At 51.5% G+C, this 24,706-nt stretch overlaps 1 protein-coding gene across 4 annotated transcripts; it reads left to right on the top strand.

The window, feature by feature from the left end:
* Positions 1-24,533, top strand: MOV10 (Mov10 RISC complex RNA helicase). 4 transcript variants are annotated; one of them, XM_047869320.1, is made up of 21 exons: positions 1-16; positions 429-617; positions 14,117-14,320; positions 14,595-14,830; positions 15,000-15,258; positions 16,870-17,004; positions 17,664-17,832; positions 18,526-18,680; positions 18,941-19,117; positions 19,231-19,378; positions 19,794-19,952; positions 20,211-20,314; positions 20,479-20,576; positions 20,671-20,887; positions 21,721-21,838; positions 22,036-22,227; positions 22,469-22,543; positions 23,433-23,558; positions 23,640-23,728; positions 24,003-24,124; positions 24,199-24,533. In XM_047869320.1, exons 2-21 carry the CDS (start codon positions 481-483, stop codon positions 24,288-24,290), a joined length of 3,012 nt encoding a protein of 1,003 aa, XP_047725276.1. In that variant the 5' UTR covers positions 1-16; positions 429-480; the 3' UTR covers positions 24,291-24,533. The 4 variants fall into 4 exon arrangements, with proteins under 4 accessions (XP_047725276.1, XP_047725274.1, XP_047725275.1 ...); XM_047869318.1 differs by lacking the exon at positions 1-16 and adding an exon at positions 238-291; XM_047869319.1 differs by lacking the exon at positions 1-16 and adding an exon at positions 260-291 and having other exon boundaries at positions 394-617.
* The last annotated feature ends 173 nt before the right edge of the window (positions 24,534-24,706 follow it).

Below are 24,706 nucleotides of genomic sequence, written 5' to 3'. Positions count from 1 at the left end.
GCTGCAGCCAACCCAGGTCCCAGTCCCTGCCCTTTGCTCTCCTGCTTTTCAATAAGTCCCGAGGCTCTGGGGGGGAGGGTGGGCGTGGGAGTAGCCCTAGCTGAGGCTCGGAAGTCTCCCTGGGCTGCTCAGGGGGCCCCAGGCGGTAGCCACGTTCAGATTCTGGCTCGAAGCCAGGGGAGGGAGCTTGGGGTAAGGGGAGGGCCCTGAGGGAGGGGTCAGACTCCTTAGGAAAGAGTTAATGGGAGGAGGGGGAGGGGATTGGACGGAGAGACCGAAGGGAAGACTCAGGTAGGAAAAGAACCGAGGAGGGAAGCCTGGTGGGAAGAAGGGAGCCTGCAAGATCAGAGGGTCAGAGTTAGGGGGCTTCCCCCTGCTGCACCCTCATCCTAGGGCCGCCAACTTACATCCGCGGCGGCGACTTTCAGTTTCATTTCCACGGACCCTCCTGCCTGGGCCGCAGCCGCAGCCGCCGCCGCGATGCCCAGTAAGTTCAGCTGCCGGCAGCTCCGGGAGACGGGCCAGTGCTTCGAGAGTTTCCTGGTCGTTCGGGGACTGGACATGGAGACAGATCGCGAGCGGCTGCGGACCGTTTATAACTGGGATTTCAAGATCAGGTACGGGCCGGCCCAGTCCCCGGCCCAGATTCGCGGGCCCAGCTCGCCGCCACGACCCCTCGCCGCGGGGCCACCCTTCCCGCCCCGGGGCGCGGAGGGACGCAGCTCCCCCAGTGGCGCAAGCCGGTCCCGGGGCGGCGCAGACCTCCCCTCCCGCGCCGTGCCCACGCCCCGCCAGCGCCGCCCGGAGCCCGCCCGCTCTGCCCGGCCGGGCCCCTGCGCCCAGTCCCGGCGCAGAACCGCCCGCGCAGCCCGTGCCCCCCGCGGCCCGGGCCCTGGCGGGGAGTGGGGTCCCGCGCCCACGCGCCGCTCGCGGGGGCGGGGGAGGGGGGGCGCTCAGCCTGGGGGAGGGGAGCGCGAGAGGGGGCCCAGGCATCGCGGGACCGCGGGAGGGAGCTGCTTGCGGCCGGCGGCCGGCCCTGGCGCGGGCTCTGCGGGGACCCCCGCCCCGCCGCCGAGGGGCTGCTTGCCGAGGGGGTCCGCTATCCCGGGGAGCCGAGGAGACCCAGTGTGGGAGGGAGAATCTCCGGCAGCTCGGCAAAGAAGAAAAGGGCTCAAACTATATACGCACCAAACCTCCATTAGCACCTGTGGCTTCTCCATGGAGACCCAGGGCCAGCCTCCTGGAGGCCTTTCTCACCCTGTGGCTGCAGGCTGTTTGGGCCCCCCTGTTGCTATCGAAGTGAAAACCAGACGCTTCGTTCTGGCCGACCACAGAATTGTGCTTCAGAAACACCTATCAACAGGCTGCAGCCTTGGGCCGGAACACAGTTTAACAGGGATAAATGTGAAGACTTACACAAATACATGCGGGGTGGTGGGGATTTCGGCTTCCTAACACACCTCCTGAAAAAGGCTGTGGGTTTCAACAGACCAAAAGGCCGGTATGGCTCCCAAAAGAGTCCAAGAAGTGTTAGACTGTGTTAAGAGAAGTGTGGTTTGGGGGGGGGGGGGGGTGGACGACGAAATGGTGACTCCCCAGATCACATCTGGGTTGTTTGTTTAAATCAATAATGAAATGTCCCATTTTAAGAGGGACATGAACAGGCTCCAGCAACATCTGAGGAAGGGTCAGCGGTTAGGACCTGTTTTATGCCCTCACCCCGTGCTGGGCTTTGGGGAATGGAAAGATGAACAGTACAAGATGCCAGGGAAGAGAGGCTTTGATAGGCATGCAGTATGCATCATACAGAATACTAGCATAGATGGTAAAATAACGCGCGGAGTATAATAGAACTAGGAAACATGTCAAAGAGAAGTAAGCAAAGATCAGGTACTATTGAGAGGCATTATCAACAAGCCACATCCGTGCTTTCACCTGTGTTCCCCAACACGAGTACAGGTGCCTCTGAACACAAGCCAGCTACTTTGGGCTCTGAAGGAATGTATTTGGATGCTTGTTAGACCGGTAGGAAAGACTTTATGGAAGAACTATTGCAGTAGAGTTACTGTAGTAGGGGAGAGAGTGCTCTGCTCCCAACACGGCAAAGACAGCTGGGAATTGGTAGTTGTCAGCCGAGTGAGGGGGTCAGTGGATGGAAAACTACTAAAGACATATTAAGAGGTGGGGGGCAAGGTAGAGGCCTAATTGAGAATAGGGTTCAGAGGAGCCCCACTGAAGTTTGGTCAAGGAGAGGGTCTCTGTCAGCTCTCAACGAAAGCTACACAGTATGTTCCAGTACTGGGGAAGATGTTCTGTCAGACTGCATACAGAAAACCACTTATAAAGCACATTATGGGTGAATTTAAGGGATTTCAAAAGTAATTTTTACTATGTGCACTTGTTTTTTTATGCAAATAAGATACCGTTCCTCTGGAATTATTAGGGAATTTGGTGTTTTCTTATGCAAATAAGAACACTCCTGTAGTTAGTAGGGAATTCAATGGAGAAGGACACTGACCTTGGCCTTGAAGGATTGACAGTGAGGAGGGGGAGGGAAACAGCTTATGTGCTGATTCGTATTCTATCACGAAACTCAGTCAAAGACTGAGGGGGTCCTGGCTGGCTCATTCAGCGGAGGATGGCGCTCTTGATCTCAGGGTCGTGAGTTCGAGCCCCACATTGGGGGTAGAGATTACTTAAAAAAAAAAGACAAAAACAAAAAACCTGAGAAATGTTTGCCTTGAAAAGAGAAACATTGGAGAGAACAAGGCAGTAATCCTTGAATATTTTGAAGTCTGTCGTGGTGGAGAGGATTATGCTTCCCTGTCACTTCAGAAGGCTGGGCTAGCTTCATTCAACATGTTCCCCTCACCCTCTCCATACCAGGTGGAGATTTCTATTACAATTATAGAGAACTTTCTTACACATCCTTTAAACCCAGACAGGAATGCTGTGACATCAGCCCTCATCTTCCCAGTGGGAATTCATGGCTTCTTCCTCTGGGCTCTCAGAGCTCATTGTTCACAGCCAGGTTATAGCCCCATTGCACTGCCTTGCGTTGGAGCTAGTGTGCGACCAGTTTCCCTGATCTGAAGGCGGGGATAGGCTTTTCCTCACGTTTGCACCTTCCTCAGTCCCCAGCATAGAGCCAGGGATGTAACAGATGCTCTGTAAGTGGTGGCGGAATGGAATTGAATTAGTAAGTACAGTTGATCTACAAGAGAATGGGCCACCAGAGAGCTATTGCAAGTCACACACACACGCGCGCACGCGCGCACACACACACACAAACACACAGACACACACACACACACGGAATTCTAGGGAGCCTTCCTACACTGGGAGAGGTGCATCCCTTCCAGCTAGGGTATTTCAGGATGTTGCATCCTCTACTGCTAACTTTGGCCTTTTCCCATCATTCGTTATTTAGCAAAACATACTTAACGAGGCTCTGCTTGTGCCTGTGCCTCAGTTCCTGCCTGTAATCACAGTCTAGTGGGGGTGGCAGATGTGTAGACAAACATGTAATACAGTACCTTAGGGGCTGGGAGAGTGTTTGGATAGCTGGAGTTCAAATCCTGGTTGGCCATTCACGAGTTTGCATTTTTTTTTAATGTTTATTTTTGAGAGAGAGAGACACAGAGTGTGAGTGGGAGAGGGGCAGAGAGAGAGAGAGAGAGAGAGAGAGGGAGAAACAGGGCTCCATACTCTGAACTCTCAGCACAGAGCCTGACGCGGGGCTCGAACCCACGGACAGTGAGATCACGGGCTGAGCTGATGTCAGACGCTTAACTGACTGAGCCACCCAGGCACCCGGAGTTGCATTGAATTTTGAGCAACTATCTAAATTTTCCTGTAACGCATGTAAAAGAATGCCTTTCTCTCAGGGCTGTGTGTGAGGCCAGAATGAGCTATCACAGGTAAAGCCCTTACCATGTGTAGCATGTTGCATGGGCTTTGGAAGTGGTAGCTGTCATTAGTACAGTGATGGTTAGAAGGAACGACTGATGTCAGGAAAAGTTTCAAGAGAAGACTGCTCTTGCCTTAGGCAGGAGACTCATTCTTTTCTTCAACAAATTTTGGCCGAATGCCTCCTGTGAGCAAAGCAAAACAGTGTGAGTCGCTGTGGATGCAGAAGGAGCCTAAGGAAGGAGGTGGCAATGAAACATAATTATTTAATTACTTTTGTGATAAGTGCTTAGAACAAAAGGTCCGGTACTCTGAGAGTATGTAACTTGGACACCCAACCTCGGAATCAGAGGTTTCTGGGAGAAAGTCATGTTTAAACAGAATCTTGAAAGATAAACGGGAGTTCACAGATGTTAAGGGGCAAGGGGACAGCATTCCAGACTCAGAGGGAGTAGCACCCTAAGGGCTTAGGGTGAACTCAGTGGCCCTGACGGGAGGCCAGAGGGAGGCAGGGACTAGATGGGGCAGGACCTTGCCAGCTGCAGAGAGTCTTTTGTTTGTTTGTTTACTTTTTAATCTCAACAGAAATAGGAAAGCACAGATCGTTTCCAAGTAGGAGACTGATGGATTAGGGGTTTTGGAAAGATCGTTCTGTCTCTGGCATGGAGAAAGGCTGTGTGTTTAGACTTCTATCCGCAGTAAAGAATACATTTTAGTTGGGAGCCTGGGACACAGCTTTCATGGAACAATGCATACCCTAGAAACTGTATATAGCCTCACTCCCTGCCCTCTGATGTTTTTATTCTGTTCCACTCCAATTTTCTAAAAATCCTGGTCTTGACCCACTAATGAGAGTTGCAACCCACAGTTTGTAAAACACAGAACTAGATGTCCCTTTAAGATGGCTGCCAAATTTGATAGTATGTTCTGAAATACCATTCTTCTAGCCATGAGACTTTCCTGCACTGCATCTAAAAAGATTAGTTATTGTTCACTGAACAAACAGCAGGGGCCAAGGTCAGGGCGTTACAGACCAAAGATGTCCACAGTGGCAGGAAAGTCTAGAGAGGAGTGACAGTGATACAGTGGGAAGGAGGGACGTACACTTAAGGAGGGATTGACGTCAGAACCTGTGCCTCAGTTTCTTCTCTAAAATGGGATGATGATAGTTGCTACGTTGTTGTGAGGATTAAATGAGATAATGCTTACGGGTACTTCAAACAGCACACAGGAAGTGCTCAGTAAACTTTTCCTGTTGTTGATGGTGTTAATTAACTGTGTTTGCATTATCCCAGTTATACAGAAGATCCGTGTGTGCCTTGTTAAAAGGTTAGACTTCATCTTGTAGACTGTGGAGTCATAAAGGGGGTCGTGATCCGACTTGTGTTTGGTAATAACTCCTGCTGGTTTAGGGGAAGAAACACAAATGACTAATAAACAGAAGGAAAGATCCTTGACTGTGTTAGTGATGAGGGGAATGCTATTTAAGCAAGATATCATTTTTTGGTTTATCAGATTGTCAGTAATCGAAAAGATTGAAGATTTTTTTTTTTATTTAAAAAATTTTTTTTTTCAATGTTTATTTATTTTTGGGACAGAGAGAGACAGAGCATGAACGGGGGAGGGGCAGAGAGAGAGGGAGACACAGAATCAGAAACAGGCTCCAGGCTCTGAGCCATCAGCCCAGAGCCTGACGCGGGGCTCGAACTCCCGGACCGCAAGATCGTGACCTGGCTGAAGTCGGACGCTTAACCGACTGTGCCACCCAGGCGCCCCAAGATTGAAGATTTCTGATGTCAGGGTCTGGAAAAAGGGTATTCTCAAATTTTTAGTGATTAACATTAAGTTTGTACAACCTGTGTAGAGGACAATTTGGGGCACCTGGGTGGCTCAGTCGGTTAAGCATCGGGCTTTTGATTTCGGCTCAGGTCACGATCTCATCGTTGTGAGATCAAGCCCTGCATTGGACTTTGCACTGACAGCTGCTTGGGATTCTCTCTCTCCCTCTCTCTCTGCCCCTCCACCTGCCCTCTCGCTCCCGCCCCTGCCACTCGCGTGTGCGCGCACTTTCTCTCTCTCTCAAAACAAATAAATAAACTTAAAAAAAAAACAGAGGACAATTTGGCAGAACTTGCCAAAGTTGTGAAGAGTCATTCTGTTTGACCCAGAAGTTTATTTGAAGGCATTTGCCCCATAAGTCACCGACTAGTACAAGAATTTTTGTGCATGGGTGGTTATTGTATGTAACCTTTGAAAAAGCCAAGCATTATAGGCACCGAACTATCGCTGGACAAACAGTTAAACACGCCCCCTGCATTCCTACTATGCTATCCTTTGCAGCCATCCAAAAGAGGGAGGTGACTTGGTAAAATGTCCAGGAAGGAAGTCCATGGTGGTGAAGAGGTCTGTTGCAGGAGAGTATGTGCAGCAAACAAAACACTTGAGTGCTTAAAAAGTTTTCGTATGTATAGAAAAAAGTCGGGGAAAATACACATCAAGCAGTTAAGCTGATAGGAGGGAGTGAGGGCCCTTAATGTTCTATGTTGGATATTTGTGTTTGAAAGTTTTTTTATGCTTTGGATGACCACCCTTTCACTTATCTCTGTATGCACCCATACTTCCATCCCACCTATGTCAGTTGGCCCCCATGGGATCGTTACACTATATCCTTGTTTATTGTGGGTCCCTCTCCATATCAACATCCCAACTCCGTTCCACATTCTGCCCCACACTCAGGACACTCAGCTATCAACTGGGGTGTTTTTTGGGTTGTTTTATTTTAAAAGGATCATGTTATATGCGTTTTCAACATCCTGCTTTCTTACTCAACAAAACATCACGGAAGTCATTCCCGATCATGGCGTTCCCAACATTTTATTATGACAGACTTCAAACACAAAAGTTGAAATAATTGTACAGTGAATACCCATATACCCTCACCTAGATTTTTTTTTTTTTTTTTTAGAGAGAGAGAGAGTGTGAGCAGGGGAGAGGGACAGAGGGGGTGAGAGAGAATCTTAAGCAGGCTCTGTGCTCAGCGCATAGCCAGACACGGGGCTCAATCCCATAACCCTAGGATCATGACTTGAGCCGAAATGAAGAGTCAGAGTCTCAACTTACTGAGCCACCCAGGCACCCCCTAGATTTCTTAGTTAGTATTTTGTACATCTGCCCATTGGTCCATCTTAGTGTTTTCGATGCATTTCGAAGTAAGTTACAGACTTCAGTGCAACTTACACCAAACACGTCTACATGATTATTACTAACTGTAGGTGTTCAAAAATTAAGTGTAACTTCTAGATAGAAGTGGACACATTGGGGGCACCTGAGTGGGTCAGTTGGTTAAGCGTCTGACTTTGGCTCAGGTCATGACCTCATGACTTGTGAGTTCTCTGACAGCTCAGAGCCTGGATCCTGCTTCAGATTCTGTGTCTCCCTCTCTCTCTGCCCCTGCTCTGTGCGCTCTCTCTCTCTCTCTCTCTCTCTCTCAAAAATAAATAACCATTAAAAAAATTTTTTTTAAGTAGACACATTTTAACTCTACCTTTCCATGCACTGTGTGTAGTCCCTGTCGAGACACAGAACATGACATCACCCCCAAATTTCCTCCATCTTTCCTAGTTCGTCCTCACCCTTACCCCACCCAGAGGTACCCACCACTCTGATGTTTTTTGAGACTGTGCCTGTCTGGAACTTCATTTAAGGGAATCAGGAGGTATGCACTCTTCTGAACGCCATGTTTCACTCAGCATGTTTTGTTTAAGTAAACTGTACCCGAAATGTGGCACACGAACTCACAACCCCGAGATAGTCTACTGCTCTACCAACTGAGCCAGCCAGACGCCCTTCAGCATAATGTTTTTGAGATTCATCCATGTCTTGTGTATGGCAGCTTTTTTTTATCACTGAGTGATATTTTTTTAAATTTTTTTTTTTTTACATTTATTTATTTTTGAGAGACCGAGCACAAGTGGGGGAGAGGCAGGGAGAGAATGAGACACAGAATCCAAAGCAGGCTCCGGGCTCCGAGCTGTCAGCACAGAGCCCAACGCGGGGCTCAAACCCACAAACCGTGAGATCGTAACCCAAGCTGAAGTCGGACGCCTAACCGACTGAGCCACCCAGGCGCCCCTGAGTAGTATTCTTCATCTGAATACAAATCAGTTTGTTTATCCATTCTCCTGTTCGTGGCTGTTGTTTTCAGTTTGGGGCTATTTCTTTTTTTTTTAATTTTGTATTTAAGTAACCTCTGCCCCCAACACAGGGCACAAACTCACGACCCCGAGATCAAGAAGAGTCACATGCTCTTTCAACCGAGCCAGCCAGGCGCCCCTGTTTGGGGCTATTTTGAATAAAATCATTGGGAACATCCTTGTACCTTTGGCTTGGGGATATACCTAGAAGGAGCATTGCTGGGTCACAGGGTAAATATACGTTTATTGTTATTTTTAAATCTTAGGCAAGTTGCTTAACTTCCTTTTTTGGTGGTTGGCAGCAAAGTCTTCTGGACTGGTCCTCTGTTGTGACCTTGTCTGGGGTTAGGCTGCTCCGCCTTCCCTAGTTCCTGTCTGTTTCCTGAGCCCGTTTCTCACCTTTCCAGCAATTTATTGGTAACTAGCTTTTATCACTTAAATCAGCCATAATTTATTCTTTTTGCTTACAACTAACAACTCCAAATATACACAGCCATCTGACTTCAGCTTAGATCATGATCTCACAGTTCGTGGGGCCACGCTGAAGGTGCGGAGCCTGCTTGAGGTTCTCTCCCTCTCTCTCTCTCTCTCTCTCTCTTCCTTCCTCTGCCCCTCTCCCACTCTTGTGCTCTCAAAAGTAAACAAACACTAGTGAATGAATGGATGATTAAATGAATAAATAAAAGTGGTGTGACCAGGTCTTCATGCATTTTACTTCCTTGCCACTATCTACCTTCCTTTATATATGTTTATTTCTATGTGTATTTATTACATGTATATATATGTATATTTATATATTATTACATGTGTCTCCAAGTTTGGACAGTATGTATAAAATATGTAAACGTTTATATAAATTATATATATATTAGACCTATAATAATATATATCATTGTATAATTATACATGTCCACGTGTGGACCGTGTATGCAACCTGACATGTAACCTTACAGGCCCCTGCACAGCAGTGCTGTGTGCCAGCCAGCGGTTTAGTGCAATGTCCCCTCCTTCATTTTTTAATAAAAGAATAGTCTGGAATTATTTGATATTTCTTTCACTCATTCTCCCAGCAAGTATTTTTTAATAAATACCAGTGCTAGTTCTATACTAGATATTATATAGTTCCTTTTTTTTTTTTTTTAAGTTTATTTATTTATTTTGAGAGAGCCAGAGACAGCGTGAGCAGGGGAGGGGCAGAGAGAGAAGCCCAAGCAGCGCACAGCCCGATGTTGGGCTCGAACTCATGAAACTGCAAGACCGTGACCTGAGCTGAAACTGAGAGTCAGATGCTTAACCGACCCCGCCACCCAGGCGCCCCTATACTTGCATTTTTTTTTTAATTTTTTTTTTCAACGTTTATTTATTTTTGGGACAGAGAGAGACAGAGCATGAACGGGGGAGGGGCAGAGACAGAGGGAGACACAGAATCGGAAACAGGCTCCAGGCTCTGAGCCATCAGCCCAGAGCCCGACGCGGGGCTCGAACCCACGGACCGCGAGATCGTGACCTGGCTGAAGTCAGACGCTTAACCGACTGCGCCACCCAGGCGCCCCTATACTTGCATTTTTAAATTAAGTTTAATCTTTTTAAATGTTTGTTTATTTTGAGAGAGCAAGCAAGCGAGTGTGCGAGTGGAGGGAGTGGCACAGAGAAACGAGAGAAAATCGCAAGCAGGCTTCCCACTGTCAGCACAGAGCCCGATGCAGGGCTTGAACTCAAACCTTGAGATCATGACCTGAGCCAAAATCAAGAGTCGCATGCTTAACCACCTGAGCCAGCCAGGTGCCCCTATAGTTGTATTTTTTTTAGTGCATTTTTTTTGCACACATAATATTCTTTCCATTTGAAATCAGAATATTGCAGCATATGTTTAGTTTTTTGCAAAACAGACCTTTTTCTGAAGTGATCGTACCAGTTCATACTTCAGCTGACAATGCGTGAGTGTTCTGGTCTGTCCTTATCCTTGTCAACACCTGGTGTTGTCAGCCTTTTAAATTGTAGCCGTCTATGTGGGTGTGGTGCGTTCTTTTTCATTGCTGCCTAGTACTTTCCATGCTGTGGGTGTTGACAATGTGTTAACGTCTCCCTATTGATGGGCATGTTTTTGTTTCCAGCTCTCGGCCCCTGTGAATATCTCTGCAGTAAGCATCCTTGCACATGTCTTTAAACACAGGTACTTTCCTTTCCATGGGATACATTCCCAGAACTGCAGTTGCTGAGTTAAATACCTGTGTTTCAGAGATGTTAGGAGTCCTCACCAGATTGTTTTTCCAAAAGGTGGTCATATGTCACCTTTCCAGGAGCACTGTGTGAGAGTCCCCTTCTCCACATACACACAACAGCGATCCATGTTATGGCTGTTTTCCACTGTTGTCAGTCTGATCGAAATAAAACAGTCCTTCGTTTTGACTTTAATCTGCAATTTCTCTGCTTTTAGAACATCTTTTCATCTGGTCATCTCGATGTGTTCTGTAAGGTGACTATTCAGTTTTTCTATTGAAGTCTTGATCTTTTTTCCTAGAAATCTAGGTGACTTAGACGCATAATATAAGAACTAGGGCTTTTTTCCAACAGCTACGTACTAAGTCTCTGGTTGGAAAAAAATTGTTTTCATTATGGCTGTCACCTTAGACCAGGGAGAGGTGAGTTTGGGTAGTGGTAATAGTCACGGGGCATAATGTGAGAAAACACTTAGGTGGTAGTACCCGTGGCAGAAGTTGCAAAACTTGCAGAGTTGAGTTCCTTCTGCCAATGTGCCCAGGCAGAAGTTTCCAAAAATAGATTTCACGTGAAAATTTTGATCTGGCCTTCTTTTAAAGGTCGGACGCTGGCCATCTTGGGCCTCTGTCCCCTGCTGGCCACATCTGTCTGGAGACGATGGAGATTAGCAGTTACCCCCTCTGGACAGGGCATGCATTCTTGGGTTTGTTCGGCTCTCTCAGAGCCCTGTTTCCTCCCCAGCACTACCCTGAGAGCCGGCTGCATTTCAAGGCATCTCCAATGTTGTCTTCCTTTTTTTTTTTTTTTTTTTTTTTTAATTTTTTTTAATTAAAAAAAAATTTTTTTTTAATTTTTTTTTTTTCAATTTTTAAGAGAGAGAGAGAGTGAGCAGGGGAGGGACAGAGAGAGAGAGAGAGGGAGACAAGGAATCTGAAGCAGGCTTCAGGCCCTGAGCTGTCAGCACAGAGCCCGACGAGGGGCTCGAACTCACAAACCACGAGATCATGACCTGAGCCAGAGTCGGACGCTTTAACGACTGAGCCACCCAGGTGCCCCTCCACTGTTGTCTTCTTAAGTGGAGTTATGAGGGACGTGGGTCCTTAACACTGATGGCTCAAAAATGGTACTATACAGGTGCTCGGGTATCAAAGATGCCTGGGGAGCCTGGCTTCTGTTGGCATTTGAGTCTGTGCTCGATCTGTGGAACCTACCGAGCAAGGGGCCCTGGTGGATGACAGTAGTGACTCCTCCTGATTTCGGTCCCTTTATGACTGGACCTCCTGGCAGTGTTTGAGCCTGATGCCTGGTTTTGAGATTTCCTTCTCATTCTCTTCCCTCTCTCGGGGCTTCCTTCTCTGTTTTGTCTTCCTCCCTGGGTTGTCCTGGTCTCAGCTCTTCTCAGACTAGTCACACTCCCTAGGGAGATTCCAGACACTTCCATGGTTATAACTACCACCTGAGGACTCCAGAATATCAGGCTAGACTCAGGCTTCACTTTGGCCTGAGTTCTCAGTTTCCAACTCATGGAGCCAGCTGCCTCTGGACCACAGGAATCTCGAACTGAACATACCAAATACAAATGTCATGATCCTCCCTCCAACCTCCTCCTCCTCCTCCTCCTGCCTTTACCTCCTATCTCAGAAATGGTTCTGGAAGCCAAGCCTTTGATCTGAGTTTTGTCCTGGACTCCTCCCTCTTCCCAGCTTCCATTCCCCCTCCTGTCCGCCACCAGATTCTGCTAATTTTACATCCTAAGTATTATCAGATCTGGCCCCCTCTTCCGTCCTTTCCACCACCTCATTCAGGCCCTTGTCATCTTTTCATTGGACTGTTACAATGGCCTTTTTCTAACTGGTGTCCCTGCCTACAGTCTTGCCTCCAGCAAATCCATCCTCCAATCCTGATGCCAGAGTCATCTGAAATGCAAATATGATCTTGCCACTCCCCTGCTTAAAACCCACCAGCCTCGGGGCTTCTGTAACCACAGTGTAGCCTCTGCTGTGGGCTGAAAGTAAGTTGTTACTACTCCTACTACCACTGCTACTGTTAGTCCTACTATTACTACTAATACGAATACTAATAATAGTAGGTGGCATTTACTGAGCATTTTCGGTTATGTTCTCAAATGATTTATTACCTTTTTAAAACAAATCAGAGCTGATTCACAGTCTTCTGAATAGTATCACTCGCATTTGCTTGGGGTGAGGAGGGCGAGGGGCAGAGTGACAGGCAGGGGGCACCAGGGAATTGTCCAGACCATAAATGATCTCGTTACACGCCAGTGAGTGACCGTGCTGATCCAGCCTTAATAGTTAAATAGGGATTACCATGGTTCTTATGAGCCAGGATTTGCTTTCATTCCCTACGACGCATCAAGGGAGGGAGGTCAGCCGTCCAGATCTGGAGTATGTCACGTGTGGGGGTGTCCCCGGCTCCTGGGTGCCAGTAGAGGAAGACCGCTAGCCTTCAGGGTCAAGTCTGGGCTTCCTGGCCTGGCATGCAACACCGCGTGACCTGGTGCCTGTCCATCTCTGCTGCCTCCCATCACCCCTGTCCCACACTTCACTGTAGCACAACCAGACTGTGTGTGATACTAATCATAGCACACCTTACGGAGATCTCCTTATGTGCCAAGCACTGGGCTAAGTGGACACTGCAGTGCCCGTCTCCATGTAACCCTCATAACAACCCCCCCCCCCACCGAGGTAAGTTTTCATTGCCCCCGTTTTGTAGGGGAGGAAAGTGAGGCTCCGAGAAGTGGAGACCCAGCTGGTGGCCGAGTGGGAGGTTGCCCTGCACCCCCAGCTCTTGTCCTTGCACGCCCCTCCACCTTGGCTTACCCTTTGGCTCCCTGTTGTGCCTGGTAGACACCGTTCACTCTCCAGGACTCCGTTCTGACCGCTGTCCTGGGACAGCCTGGCTCGGTGCCCCTCCTTGGCCCCAGGCTGCCCTGGAAACCTCCTTGGCCGCGCCTCCGGCAGGACGCCAGGATTTGACGCGTTCAGTCTGTGCCGGGCTCTTACCTCATTGAACCCCCGGCTTCTAGCGCAGTGTGTGGCACATAACAGGTCTCTGTAAGTGTTGAGTTGACTAAACTGAATTCCAGGCACTGGACTTTGAGGTTATTGACCTTCTGACCAGTTTTCCCTGTCTTCACCTTCTCTAGGCACAAAACCAAGCTATTTGATCTCTGGAGAAGGATCCTTTCCCTTCCTGCTTGGGTTCCATCCACCTGCACCCTTTGACTTCGGGTGGAAACTGCTGTCTGATCAGCCACCTTGCCCACACACCCTGGACACCTGTGCTCTCTCTGACCCCTCTCTCCTTCCTCACCATCAGGCAGGACCCCAGATCCACCCCCTCTGAATCAACTTATTTGGCTTCCCCTTAACCTTAGCTCTTTCTGCCACGTCATTTGTATCTCTTTTTCTGTCCCAAATAGTTCCCCCCACCAAAAAATCTTCATTTCTTTCTCTCTTTTCCCTTAGTCCTCCAAATCACTAGCCCATGACTGGGCTGTTCTCCTCCGAAACACACAGTCCACAACTTGCTGTTTAAAACAGTCGTATTTTGTCTTGGGAAGTCCTATTGAATTCCCTTAAAACATTAACAATTCCTGTGACCCCCCACCCACCCACCCACCCAGCCTGAGTCTCTGTCCCTGGGTCCTGTCCTGTTGCGCAGCAGGGCTGGTGTGTCCCACATAGAGCGACCCACAGACACCCTGCCCTCCTGCCTTCCCCGTTGAGCTGCCCTGCCTTCCCTCACTTCCCAGTCTCCTCTGCTTCCGGCAGCTTTGGGACCCCTGCCCCTGGCTTCTCCTCCATGCTGTATGGAATGAAGATTGCAAATCTGGCCTACGTCACCAAGACTCGGGTCAGGTTCTTCAGACTCGACCGCTGGGCCGACGTGTGGTTCCCAGAAAAAAGGAGAGTGAAGGTGGGGTCAGACATCAGCAAACACCACAAGTCACTGCTAGCCAAGATCTTTTACGACAGGTGTGTGTCTGTATGTGTGCATGCACGTGCATGTGAAAGAGGGTGCAAGGACACAGGGGTCAGGGTGTCGGGGAAGCCATCTGGCTGAGAGAAGAGGGGGTTGCCTCTGGTTGGGGTAAGGCCCCCTCCTTCAAGGAGTGGGGGAAGGGGTAGGGAAGGAGCTAGTTGGTCTGGGGAGAGGCGGTGGGGTTCCTGAGCTCCGCTGGCACTTCGCCAGCCTCCCCTGTCTAGGCCCTTCCTGTCCCAGCCCCCCCTTGACTCCCACTCTCCCCAGGGCTGAGTATCTTCACGGGAAACATGGGGTGGACGTGGAAGTCCAGGGGCCCCATGAAGCCCGAGACGGGCAGCTCCTTATCCGCCTGGATTTGAACCGCAAGGAGGTGCTGACCCTGAGGCTTCGGAATGGAGGAACCCAGCCTGTCACCCTCACTCATCTCTTCCCACTCTGCCGGACCCCCCAGTTTGCCTTCTACAATGGAGACCAGGAGCTGCCCTGCCCACTGGGCCCTGGTGAGCGGGTTTCCACGGGAAAGAGCCTTTAGTGGACGGGGGCTTGCCCTGGTAAGGGTTGCTGTGTCAGGGCTCCTGCCCCGGGGTGTGGCTGCTGGGGGAGTGTGCAGGCAGGGTGCTGGTGGGAAGGTCCCTCCCTGTCCTCTCTCACTCATCCGTCCTCCTGCAGGCGAGTGCTACGAGCTCCAGGTCCACTGCAAGACCAGCTTTGTGGGCTACTTCCCGGCCACGGTGCTCTGGGAGCTGCTGGGACCTGGGGAGCCAGGTTCGGAAGGAGCTGGCACTTTCTACATTGCCCGCTTCTTGGCTGCTGTTGCCCACAGTCCCCTGGCTGCACAGCTGAAGCCCACGACTCCCTTCAAGCGGACCCGGATCACTGGAAACCCTGTAGTGACCAGCCGGATAGAGGAAGGAGAGAGACCTGACCGGTAACTCCTTTCCTCTCCAACCCGGTCCAGTTTGGGGTGCCCCGCATGAGGGTGGGAGCCTTGGGGAAGAGCACAGAGCCAGAACCAGGGCCCCCTTTCCTAACTGAGTTCGTTACTCCTCTGGGCCTCAGAGATTTTTTTTCTGTTCGGGAAGGAAGTTGCAGGTGAGCCTGAAAAAATGTTAAACATTTTTGATTGTATGATAGATTGTCAGGCAGCCTGTGTAGACCTCTCTCTCTGTCTTTTTTACAGCTTTTTTTGAGATAATTCACATACCGTACTATTCAGGTTCTCAGTATATTCACAGATATGGGCAACCACCACCACGATCTGGTTAGAACACTTCATTACCCAAAAAGGAGCCCATACCCTTTTGCTCCTCATTCCCTCCCAGCCTTTTTTTTTTTTAATGTTTGTTTGTATTTGAGGGACAGAGAGAGGGAGAGTGAATGCGTGAGCAGGGGAGGAGCAGAGAGACAGAGACAGAATCTGAAACAGGCTCCAGGCTCTGAGCTGTCAGCACAGAGCCGGACACAGAGCTCAAACTCACAGGCAGTGAGTTCATGACCTGGGCCAAAGTTGGACACTCAACCGACTGAGCCACCCAGGTGCCCCCTAGCCTTTTTTTTTTTTTTTTTTAAAGTTTATTTATTTTGAAAGAGAGAATAAGAGTGTGTGCAAGCAGAGGAGGGGCAGAGAGAAAGGGAGAGAGAAAATCCCAAGCAGGCTCCATGCTGTCAGCACAAAGCCCAACTCGGGGCCCCATCTCACAAACCGTGAGATCGTGACCTGAGCCGAAATCAAGTCGGATGCTTAACCTACTGAGCCACCTGGACATCCCTCCCTCCCAGCCTTAAGCAACCACTCTGCTTTCTGTCTCTATAGATTTCCCTATTCAGATATTTCATATGAAGAGAATTTTTTTAATGTTTATTTATTTTTGAGAGAGAGGGTGCGAGCAGGGGAGGGGCAGAGAGAGGACAGAGGATCCAAAGCAGGCTTTGCACTGATAGCAGAGAGCCTGATGTGGGACTCGATCCCACGAACTGTGAGATCATGACCTGAGCCAAAGTCCGACACTTAACCGACTGAGCCACCCAGGCGCCCCTCATATGAATAGAATCTTATATTCTGTGTGGCATGGCTAGGTGATTATGAAATACTGAGCTAGAAAAGCGAATGATAGGCAATTGTGCTCTTTTTGTTAAAACTGTATGTATGTAATATAAATTGACAGAAACGTGGAAGTTTAGCTATCAAAAAGTTATTGGTTATCCCCGGATGGGGAGAATGTTATGTATTTACCCACTTATTTTTCTCTAATGAGCATGTATTTTTTTATATCCATATTATTTACACATATGGGTGTTACATATGTGACTTTTGGAAGTTTCCATGAATAGTACTTTCCAGAAATGAGAATGGTCCAGCCTTGAGGTGAGCATCCTCATGGGGTAGTGAGTTCTGCCTCCTTGTACAAAATCTGCCGACCCCCTTCAGCAATAGTTTGTGGAAGGGCTTCGGGCATCTCCCAGGGAGGAGCCTTCTCCACCTCTCTGAAGGGGAGGGATCTCTGAGTTTGTGACCACTCTTCTTCCCTGGCTCCTGCAGCGCTAAGGGCTATGACCTGGAGCTGAGCATGGCGCTGGGGACATACTACCCACCCCCTCGCCTCCGGCAGCTGCTCCCCATCCTTCTTCAGGGGACAAGTATCTTCACTGCCCCAAAGGAGATTGCTGAGATCAAGTAAGAGACACCCTTCTGCCCCACCTCATGCTGCTTTCTGTGTCTCTCCACCCCCCTCCCCCACCCCATCCCTCTGTCCTCAGCCTCCCATGCCCCCTCCCTTCGTTCCCGTACAGAGAACGCACCTCGTGCTGCGCACCGTTCAAGGTGAATTCTTCACATGAGGGCCTTGCTCATTGCAGTAGGGAGAAATGAGCATTTATCTTATAGTTTCATGTAGTGACGAGTGCTGTGAAGAACTCTACCAAAGCTAAACTTTCGGGGAAGGGGAAGGGTTGTGCTGTCTTGCAGAGGGCAGTTAGTGCTGCCCTCTTTGAGAAGGTGACGTTTGAGCAGACAATGACACATGAATGAGGTGAGGCTGTAAGCATAGGAGTTATCTTAGGGGGGAGAACGTTCCAGGCCCCAGAATCCATGGTATAAATGCCACGTCAGATCTGAGGTGGGGGCAGGGGCGTCGGAAGGAGGGAGAGCCAGGATTCCATTCTCTGAGGCCTCTGACCCCCCACCCACTTCTCTGCCCTTCTGGTCCTCCCTGATTCCTGGTGCTTTCATAGTCCCAGAGCCACGGATGGGAGAGGGTGGATGCTCCTGGGTGCGGGGGTTGCCTGACCCGTCCTGTCCCTGCCCCCTCCTGCCTGCCCAACCATCACCGCCAGGGCCCAGCTCGAGACAGCCCTGCAGTGGAGAAATTACGAGGTGAAGCTCCGGCTGCTGCTGCACCTGGAGGAGCTGCAGATGGAGCGTGACATCCGGCACTACGACTTGGAGTCGGTGCCCATGACCTGGGACCCCGTAGACCAGAACCCCAGACTGCTCACACTGGAGGTCAGGGCTCGGATCCTGCATGGGGAGGGTGGGCTCGAGTCAGCCAGCCTGAGAGTAGAATGCTGTTCCTGCCCCCAGGGGGCTCAGTAGGAGCAGAGAGCCCAAAACAGGTGTCAGAGCAGGCTGATGGGGAGGACCTGGGTTTTAGTCTAGACGTTGCTACCACTAGTTGGGTGGCCTTGGGCAAGGCCATGGCTCTCTCTGGGCCTTTGTTGCTTTATCTGAAAAGCACAGAGCTGGCCTAGATCCCTTTCCAGATGTCAGATGCTGAGTGTTGTACCCACAAGCCCAGAGTTCCTGCACGCAAGTGCTGAGGAGGGCAGCTGGTGAGAGAGAAGGGGGTGGGGGGCAATCAAGGAACGATTCCTGCAGGAACTGAGTTTTGAACAAGGATTCAAGGGCAGAGCGGGAACTGAGCTGGCCAAGAGGGCATACGGATGGGCTGAGAATTGTGTCCTGGAGAGTTTCCAGGACTGCTGGGCTCAGCTATCTCTGTGCAGCTCGGGCAGACTGTCTCCTTGCTCATCCCAACTTTTGCCCTGTCAGGCGGGAGAGGAAAGAAGCAAAGCTCCCTGGGTCTTGGGATAGAAGGACAATGCTCAATCCTTGTCCCTCACAGGCGGTCTGGAGACCTAGGGGTCCTCCAGTAGCCATCCCTGGGGACAGAAGCTTGCTTGTGTCTACCCCCCGTAGGTTCCCGGAGTGACTGAGAGCCGCCCCTCAGTGCTACGGGGTGACCACCTGTTTGCACTTTTGTCCTCTGAGACACATCAGGAGGACCCCGTCACCTACAAGGGCTTTGTACACAAGGTGGAATTGGACCGTGTCAAGCTGAGCTTTTCCATGAGGTGGGTGTTGGGGGAACCATGAGCTGCTAGAAGGGTCTACAAATGTTTCTTAGGCCAGAGGAGCTGATTTGTTTCTCCCTGAGACCAGTGGGACCCCAGGGATTGAGCAGGAAGCTTTTCTTCAGGGGGACCCTGAGATGCCTCAGTAGCTTCTCCTGGAGGGATTGCATGGCTGTCTTGAAAAGAGAGTGGAGCCAGAGTAAATGCAGAGAGTCCTTGCCCTCTTACTGGAGCTTTTCCTTCCTCCTCCCTTCCTAAAGCCTCCTGAGCCGCTTTGTGGATGGGCTGACCTTCAAGGTGAACTTCACCTTCAACCGCCAGCCCCTGCGGGTGCAACACCGTGCCCTGGAGCTGACGGGGCGCTGGCTGCTGTGGCCCATGCTCTTTCCTGTGGCCTCCCGTGGGGTCCCGCTGCTGCCCTCAGATGTGAAGCTCAAGTGAGACTGGGCATAGGTGTAAGGGGGGCCACTTGGGGTGTGGGGCGTGGGCGCTGGAGTCAGGGAGGCCTCCGGGACACCGGGTGACGTCATGTTTCTGGTTCGTCTGCCAGGCTGTATGACCGCAGTCTGGAGTCAAACCCTGAGCAGCTGCAGGCCATGAAGAACATCGTTATGGGCACCACCCGTCCAGCCCCCTACATTATCTTTGGGCCTCCAGGCACTGGCAAGACTGTCACCCTGGTGGAAGCCATTAAGCAGGTGGGGCCTGAGCATAGACCTGGGGCCGGTGCTGACTCCCCCAGGGACCAAGCAGTGCCCAGATTCTGGGTGCCTCCAGCTTCCTGATCGTCCCTGGGCTGGCGTCAATGGTCTGTGTGGCATTCGAACATCGTTGTGCAGGGTGGGGTCCCGCGTGACTCTTGGAGTCACCAATCATGTTTCAGCCACCGTAGACTCTGAATGTTTACTGTGCCAGTTTTCGAGCAGTGAAGTGCTTACTTGGACTAGCAGAGGGTTGGGGGGGTCAAAACTCGCCTTTTGTGTCCCTGCTTCCCTCAGGTCCGGGAGACAAATGCCACCCTGTGCCAACCTGAGTCACAACCGAGTCTCTCCCCCATCCCTCCCCCTGGAGCCAGAGAAGCTGCTTCCCACACTGTGCTTGTCCCCACCCCAGGTGGTGAAGCACTTGCCCAAAGCCCACATCCTGGCCTGCGCTCCGTCCAACTCAGGAGCTGACCTTCTCTGCCAGCGGCTCCGGGTCCACCTGCCCAGCTCCATCTACCGCCTCCTGGCCCCCAGCAGGGACATTCGCATGGTGCCCGAGGACATCAAGGTACCTGGAGAAGTGTGGAGAGCCAGGGGAGGGCAGGTGCTGGGCTGCTCGGGGTAGATGCTCAGGGCCAGGAAACTAGACCTGGATTCGGATACTCGCTGCGTGAGCTTGGATGGGTCAGAACCCCTGTTTGGTCGTCTGTTTGCCTGTGTGGGAAGTGAGAGAGGGAAAGAAAACTGCCTGGGGGGCCCAGAGCCAGAGTGAGGGTGAGGATGGACAGAGCCAGCTGATTTCCTCCTCTCTCTTCACACCCCACAGCCCTGCTGCAACTGGGATGCGAAGAAAGGGGATTATGTGTTTCCCGCCAAGAAGAAGCTGCAGGAGTATCGTGTCTTAATTACCACCCTCATCACGGCCAGCAGGTGGGAAGTGTGTGTCTCTTAATCATGTGTATAAGTAAGGAAGTAGCGGGCTGGAGAGATGGGGAAGAGTGGTGCCTGGCAGTGGGGTGAGGGGCCAGTTTGGGCTTTCAGGTTTGCTAGTTGGGTGCCCAGATATGACCCCTGCTTGGCCTGACGCCTCCCAGGTTGGTCTCAGCTCAGTTTCCCATCGATCACTTCACACACATCTTCATCGATGAGGCCGGCCACTCCATGGAGCCCGAGAGTCTGGTGGCCATAGCAGGTGAGGGGTTCAGGGTGGGCTGCGTGCGTGCCACCCTGCATGGGGTTGGGGGGTCCCACCGCTCACCTTTCTCCCACGGCACCCTGCCTCTCAGGGCTGATGGAAGTCAAGGAAACAGACAATCCAGGAGGGCAGCTGGTGCTGGCAGGAGACCCTAGGCAGCTGGGGCCCGTGCTGCGCTCCCCGCTGACCCAGAAGCATGGCCTGGGGTACTCCCTGCTGGAGCGGCTGCTGACCTACAATGCCCTGTACAAGAAGGGCTCCAATGGCTATAACCCCCAGTTCATAACCAAGCTGCTGCGCAACTACAGGTACTCCCGCACCTTCACCTCGCCTGCAATCTGTGCCTTCACCCACTCTGTGCAGCCCCCGCTGGAGGCTCCATCCTGCAGTCCTGTTGCTCAGAGGCTGTGTGATGCAGGAAGACTATGATCTGGAAGGTCGGTGATCTCCATTCCAGCCCCATCACCGCTACTCATTGGCTCTGACTTTGCAACTGACTTCGCTCTTGAGCATTTTGCTTATCTGTGTATCGGGGGATTGTCCATGGTTCCCAGACACTGGGATGTGTCTGGTGTGGGTCCCAGATGAAGGGTCGAGGCAGTCCAAGGAGAAATGAGAAAAATAGAGACGATACAGTTTTTCAAAAAGCTAATTGTTACTCAAATCAAAAAGTATACTTGCTTTACTCAATGAATTCATGTACCTAATGATGAATTCCTAAGTTCTTAGGAGTTCCTTAGATAAGTCCACTGGGAGTTCAATCTATTGTTATTACTTCTGTTTTTAGATTTAACACATTATCTCATCAAATAATGGCAGTAGTAGGTGATGGTTGTTTTTGTACCATCCTTCCTTGGCAAAATTGAAACTTGAGAACCTCCCCATTTCTTGCGTGTTTGTTTTTGTTTTTTGTTTCTCCTTTTAAATCTGCCTGGCCTACGGACCACATGCGCTCAGGAAGCACATTTGGTGCAGTGAACAGTGCCTAGCAGCACGCTGTAGATCAAGGAGTCCACCGTCCACTTGGGCGGGTGGCAAGAGGATGTGTGGACCCAGAGCAGGTGGATCGTGGGACCCCAAGGGCAGGGCAGAAGTAACCTGGCCCCTGGTCTTGCTCTTCCTTCCTCCTCCTGCCTCCCAGGTCTCACCCCACCATACTGGACATTCCCAACCGACTCTATTATGATGGGGAATTGCAGGCCTGTGCCGACGTCGTGGACCGAGAGCGCTTCTGCCGATGGGAGGGTCTGCCTCGACAGGTGAGGCTGAACCCGGCAGGGTCAGGCTGCCACCCCTGTACCCCACCTTCCCTCCTACCGAAGGTGCAAGGTAGTAGGAGCCTCTGAGTGGAAGCCACGGGCTTTCACCTTGGCCTGGGATCCCGCATTCCCTGGGTGGGTTTGGGGTGGGAGGGAAGGGAGGCCTGGCTGAAGGTTTCCCCCGACCCCGTATCCAGGGCTTTCCCATCATCTTTCACGGCGTAATGGGCAAGGACGAGCGTGAGGGTAACAGCCCATCATTCTTCAACCCTGAAGAGGCTGCCACAGTGACCTCCTACCTGAAGCTGCTCCTGGCCCCCTCCTCGAAGAAGGGCAAAGCCCGCCTGAGCCCCCGAAGCGTGGGCGTCATCTCTCCCTACCGGAAGCAGGTCAGGCCCTCAGTTCCTCTCGAGGGTGGGACACCCCCCCCACCACCACCGAAGGTACCCCCTTCATAGCCAGACCATTAGGTGGAGGTTCTAGAAGCTCAGGTCTCTGCTAGCCCTGTCAGACGAGCTCAGAGGTCAGCTGTCCCTCCCTCTCTGCCCCCCAGCTCCCCGGTCTCCTGCCTGGCTCCCTCTTACACTGGGGTGATGGCATGAGAGAAAGGCACCTGTCCTCATCTTCCAGGTGGAAAAAATCCGTTATTGCATCACCAAACTTGACAAGGAGCTTCGGGGACTGGATGACATCAAAGACTTAAAGGTGACACCACCGTTTCACATTTGCTCCCTGCCTTCGGTGCCCCTGCACTTCCCCTGCTTCCAGAGAGCTCCTCAGGCACTCCAGCCTGTGTTACTGCCCCGCCCTGCCTTCGCTGCCTAAGACCCAGTGGGGCTCCCCCCAGGCCTCACTCCTGCAGATCCTGGCTTGTCTATCTGGGGCGGGACCAGGAAACACCACACCGGATTCTTGATGGTTTTGATCAGGCTGGTTTGAGGCCTGTGCCCTACGGATAAAGTCCAAACTCCCTGCCTGCCTGACCTGTCATGTGATAGTGTCACAGCTCACCATTCCCACCCTCTGAGTCAGTCAGTGCTTTGACTCAGGTGGTGGTTCTCAACACTGGCTGCAGATAAGAATCACCTGGAAAGCTTCTAGCACCACCGGTGCCAGAGCCCCACCCGGCCAGTGAACACAGCTATCTGGGGGCAGAGCCAGGGCATCGGTATTTTTTATGGCTCCTCAGGTGATCTAACGTGCAGCCGCGGTTGAAAACCAGTGCTCTAAGATTTAAAGGCTTCTCCCTTGGAGATTCCAATTTAGGAAGTCTGGGTTGTATATCTTTAACAAGTGTTTAGTGACTGTCTTTAGGGAAGTTTGAGAACCACTGCTCGGAGTTCCTGTGTCCTTGCAAGCGCGTTTTCTTTGCTTAGAAGAATTTTAGCCCGCACCCCTTTAACTGGATCCACCCTTAAGCTTCCAGGGCATCCTCCCGTTCTCTCCTATCAGGACGCTCACTCCCTCCCCTGTGACAAATGCCCGGTGCTGGCATCGGCCTTGCCTTGGAGCTCGTTGGATCGGGAGCTCCATAAGGCAGGGTGTGTGTCTGCTTCCCGAGCCCTCGCTGCAGGCCCTGTCTCTTGCCCTCCAGGTGGGCTCCGTAGAAGAGTTCCAAGGCCAAGAGCGCAGCGTCATTCTCATCTCCACCGTGCGGAGCAGCCAGAGCTTTGTGCAGCTGGATCTGGACTTCAACCTGGGTTTCCTTAAGAACCCCAAGGTTTGAGACCTGGCGGGTGAAAGGAATGCTTCCTTCCTTAAGGCCCTTCCCTCCCGTGACCCTACCACTCCTTCCTTTCAGAGGTTCAACGTGGCTGTGACCCGGGCCAAGGCTTTGCTCATCGTGGTGGGCAACCCGCTGCTCCTGGGCCATGACCCTGACTGGAAAGTGTGAGCATTCCTACCCCATGATCCCTCTTGGTGGCCACAACCCCCATCCTGGGGCAGGTGTAGCTCTATTGAGCACCTTCTTGTGGCTCAATTAATTCACAGGTCTGTTCTTCCTCACAATTCCCCACTTAAATTACCCGACAGAGGATAAGCAACTCGCCCAAAGGCACAGGCCCACATGGTAGGACCAAGGCTTAGCCTCGAGCCTCTGCTGGCACTCCTCAGCCAGGCCTGTGCAGCTGTGTGTGTGTGTGAATGTCCCTGTACCCTACAGATTCCTGGAGTTCTGTAAAGAAAACGGGGGGTATACCGGGTGCCCCTTCCCTGCCAAACTGGATCTGCAGCAGGGACAGAACTTACTCCAAGGTCTGAGCAAGCTCAGGCCCTCTACCTCAGGTATGGCTGGGCCAGGCAGGGGACAGCGCTAGGGGATGAGGTAAGGAAGACAGGCTCACCTCTTTTCTTTCTAGGGCCCCAAAGTCACGACTACCTCCCCCAGGAACGGGAGGGAGAAGACGGCCTGTCCCTGCAGGTAGAGCCAGAGTGGAGGAATGAGCTCTGAAGACACAGCAGACAGCCTTCGCACACCAGCCAAGCCTTAACCGCCCACCTGACCCTGAACCAGAACCCAGCTTGAACCAGAGCCCAGCTGAGCTGCCCCTCCAGAAGGACAGGAAGGCTGGGGGAGAGAGTTTACAACCCAAGCCATTCACCCCCTCCCCTGCTGGGGAGAATGACACATCAAGCTGCTAACAATTGGGGGAAGGGGGAGGAAGAAAAACTGAAAACAAAATATTGTTCTATGCAAAAGCCTCCTTGTCTCCTCAGCCTGGCCCCTTCTGGCCTTGCCGCCTTCCCAAGCTCTCCAAAGCGACCCCAGAGGGGTGGGTGGGACCATCACACCCTGCCCAGGGCCCTACTCCTCCCAGCCAGAGAGGAACCCAGCCCCCAGGTCCAGGGGAGGAAACCCAGTGGGAG

Source organism: Prionailurus viverrinus, chromosome C1 (assembly GCF_022837055.1).
Source record: "Prionailurus viverrinus isolate Anna chromosome C1, UM_Priviv_1.0, whole genome shotgun sequence".
In the NCBI taxonomy this organism is placed as follows: Eukaryota; Metazoa; Chordata; class Mammalia; order Carnivora; family Felidae; genus Prionailurus; species Prionailurus viverrinus.
Note: the sequence above shows the minus strand (reverse complement) of the source record. Positions and strands in the feature narration are given on the sequence as shown.

Bases quoted from the DNA above. Each gene is read 5' to 3' on its own strand.
- MOV10 (XM_047869318.1), top strand. From the start codon at position 242: ATGGGAGGAGGGGGAGGGGATTGGACGGAGAGACCGAAGGGAAGACTC. The intron at 14,831-14,999 runs GTGAGCGGGTTT...GTCCTCCTGCAG, and splicing joins GCCCTGCCCACTGGGCCCTG to GCGAGTGCTACGAGCTCCAG. The intron at 19,953-20,210 runs GTACCTGGAGAA...CACACCCCACAG, and splicing joins TGGTGCCCGAGGACATCAAG to CCCTGCTGCAACTGGGATGC.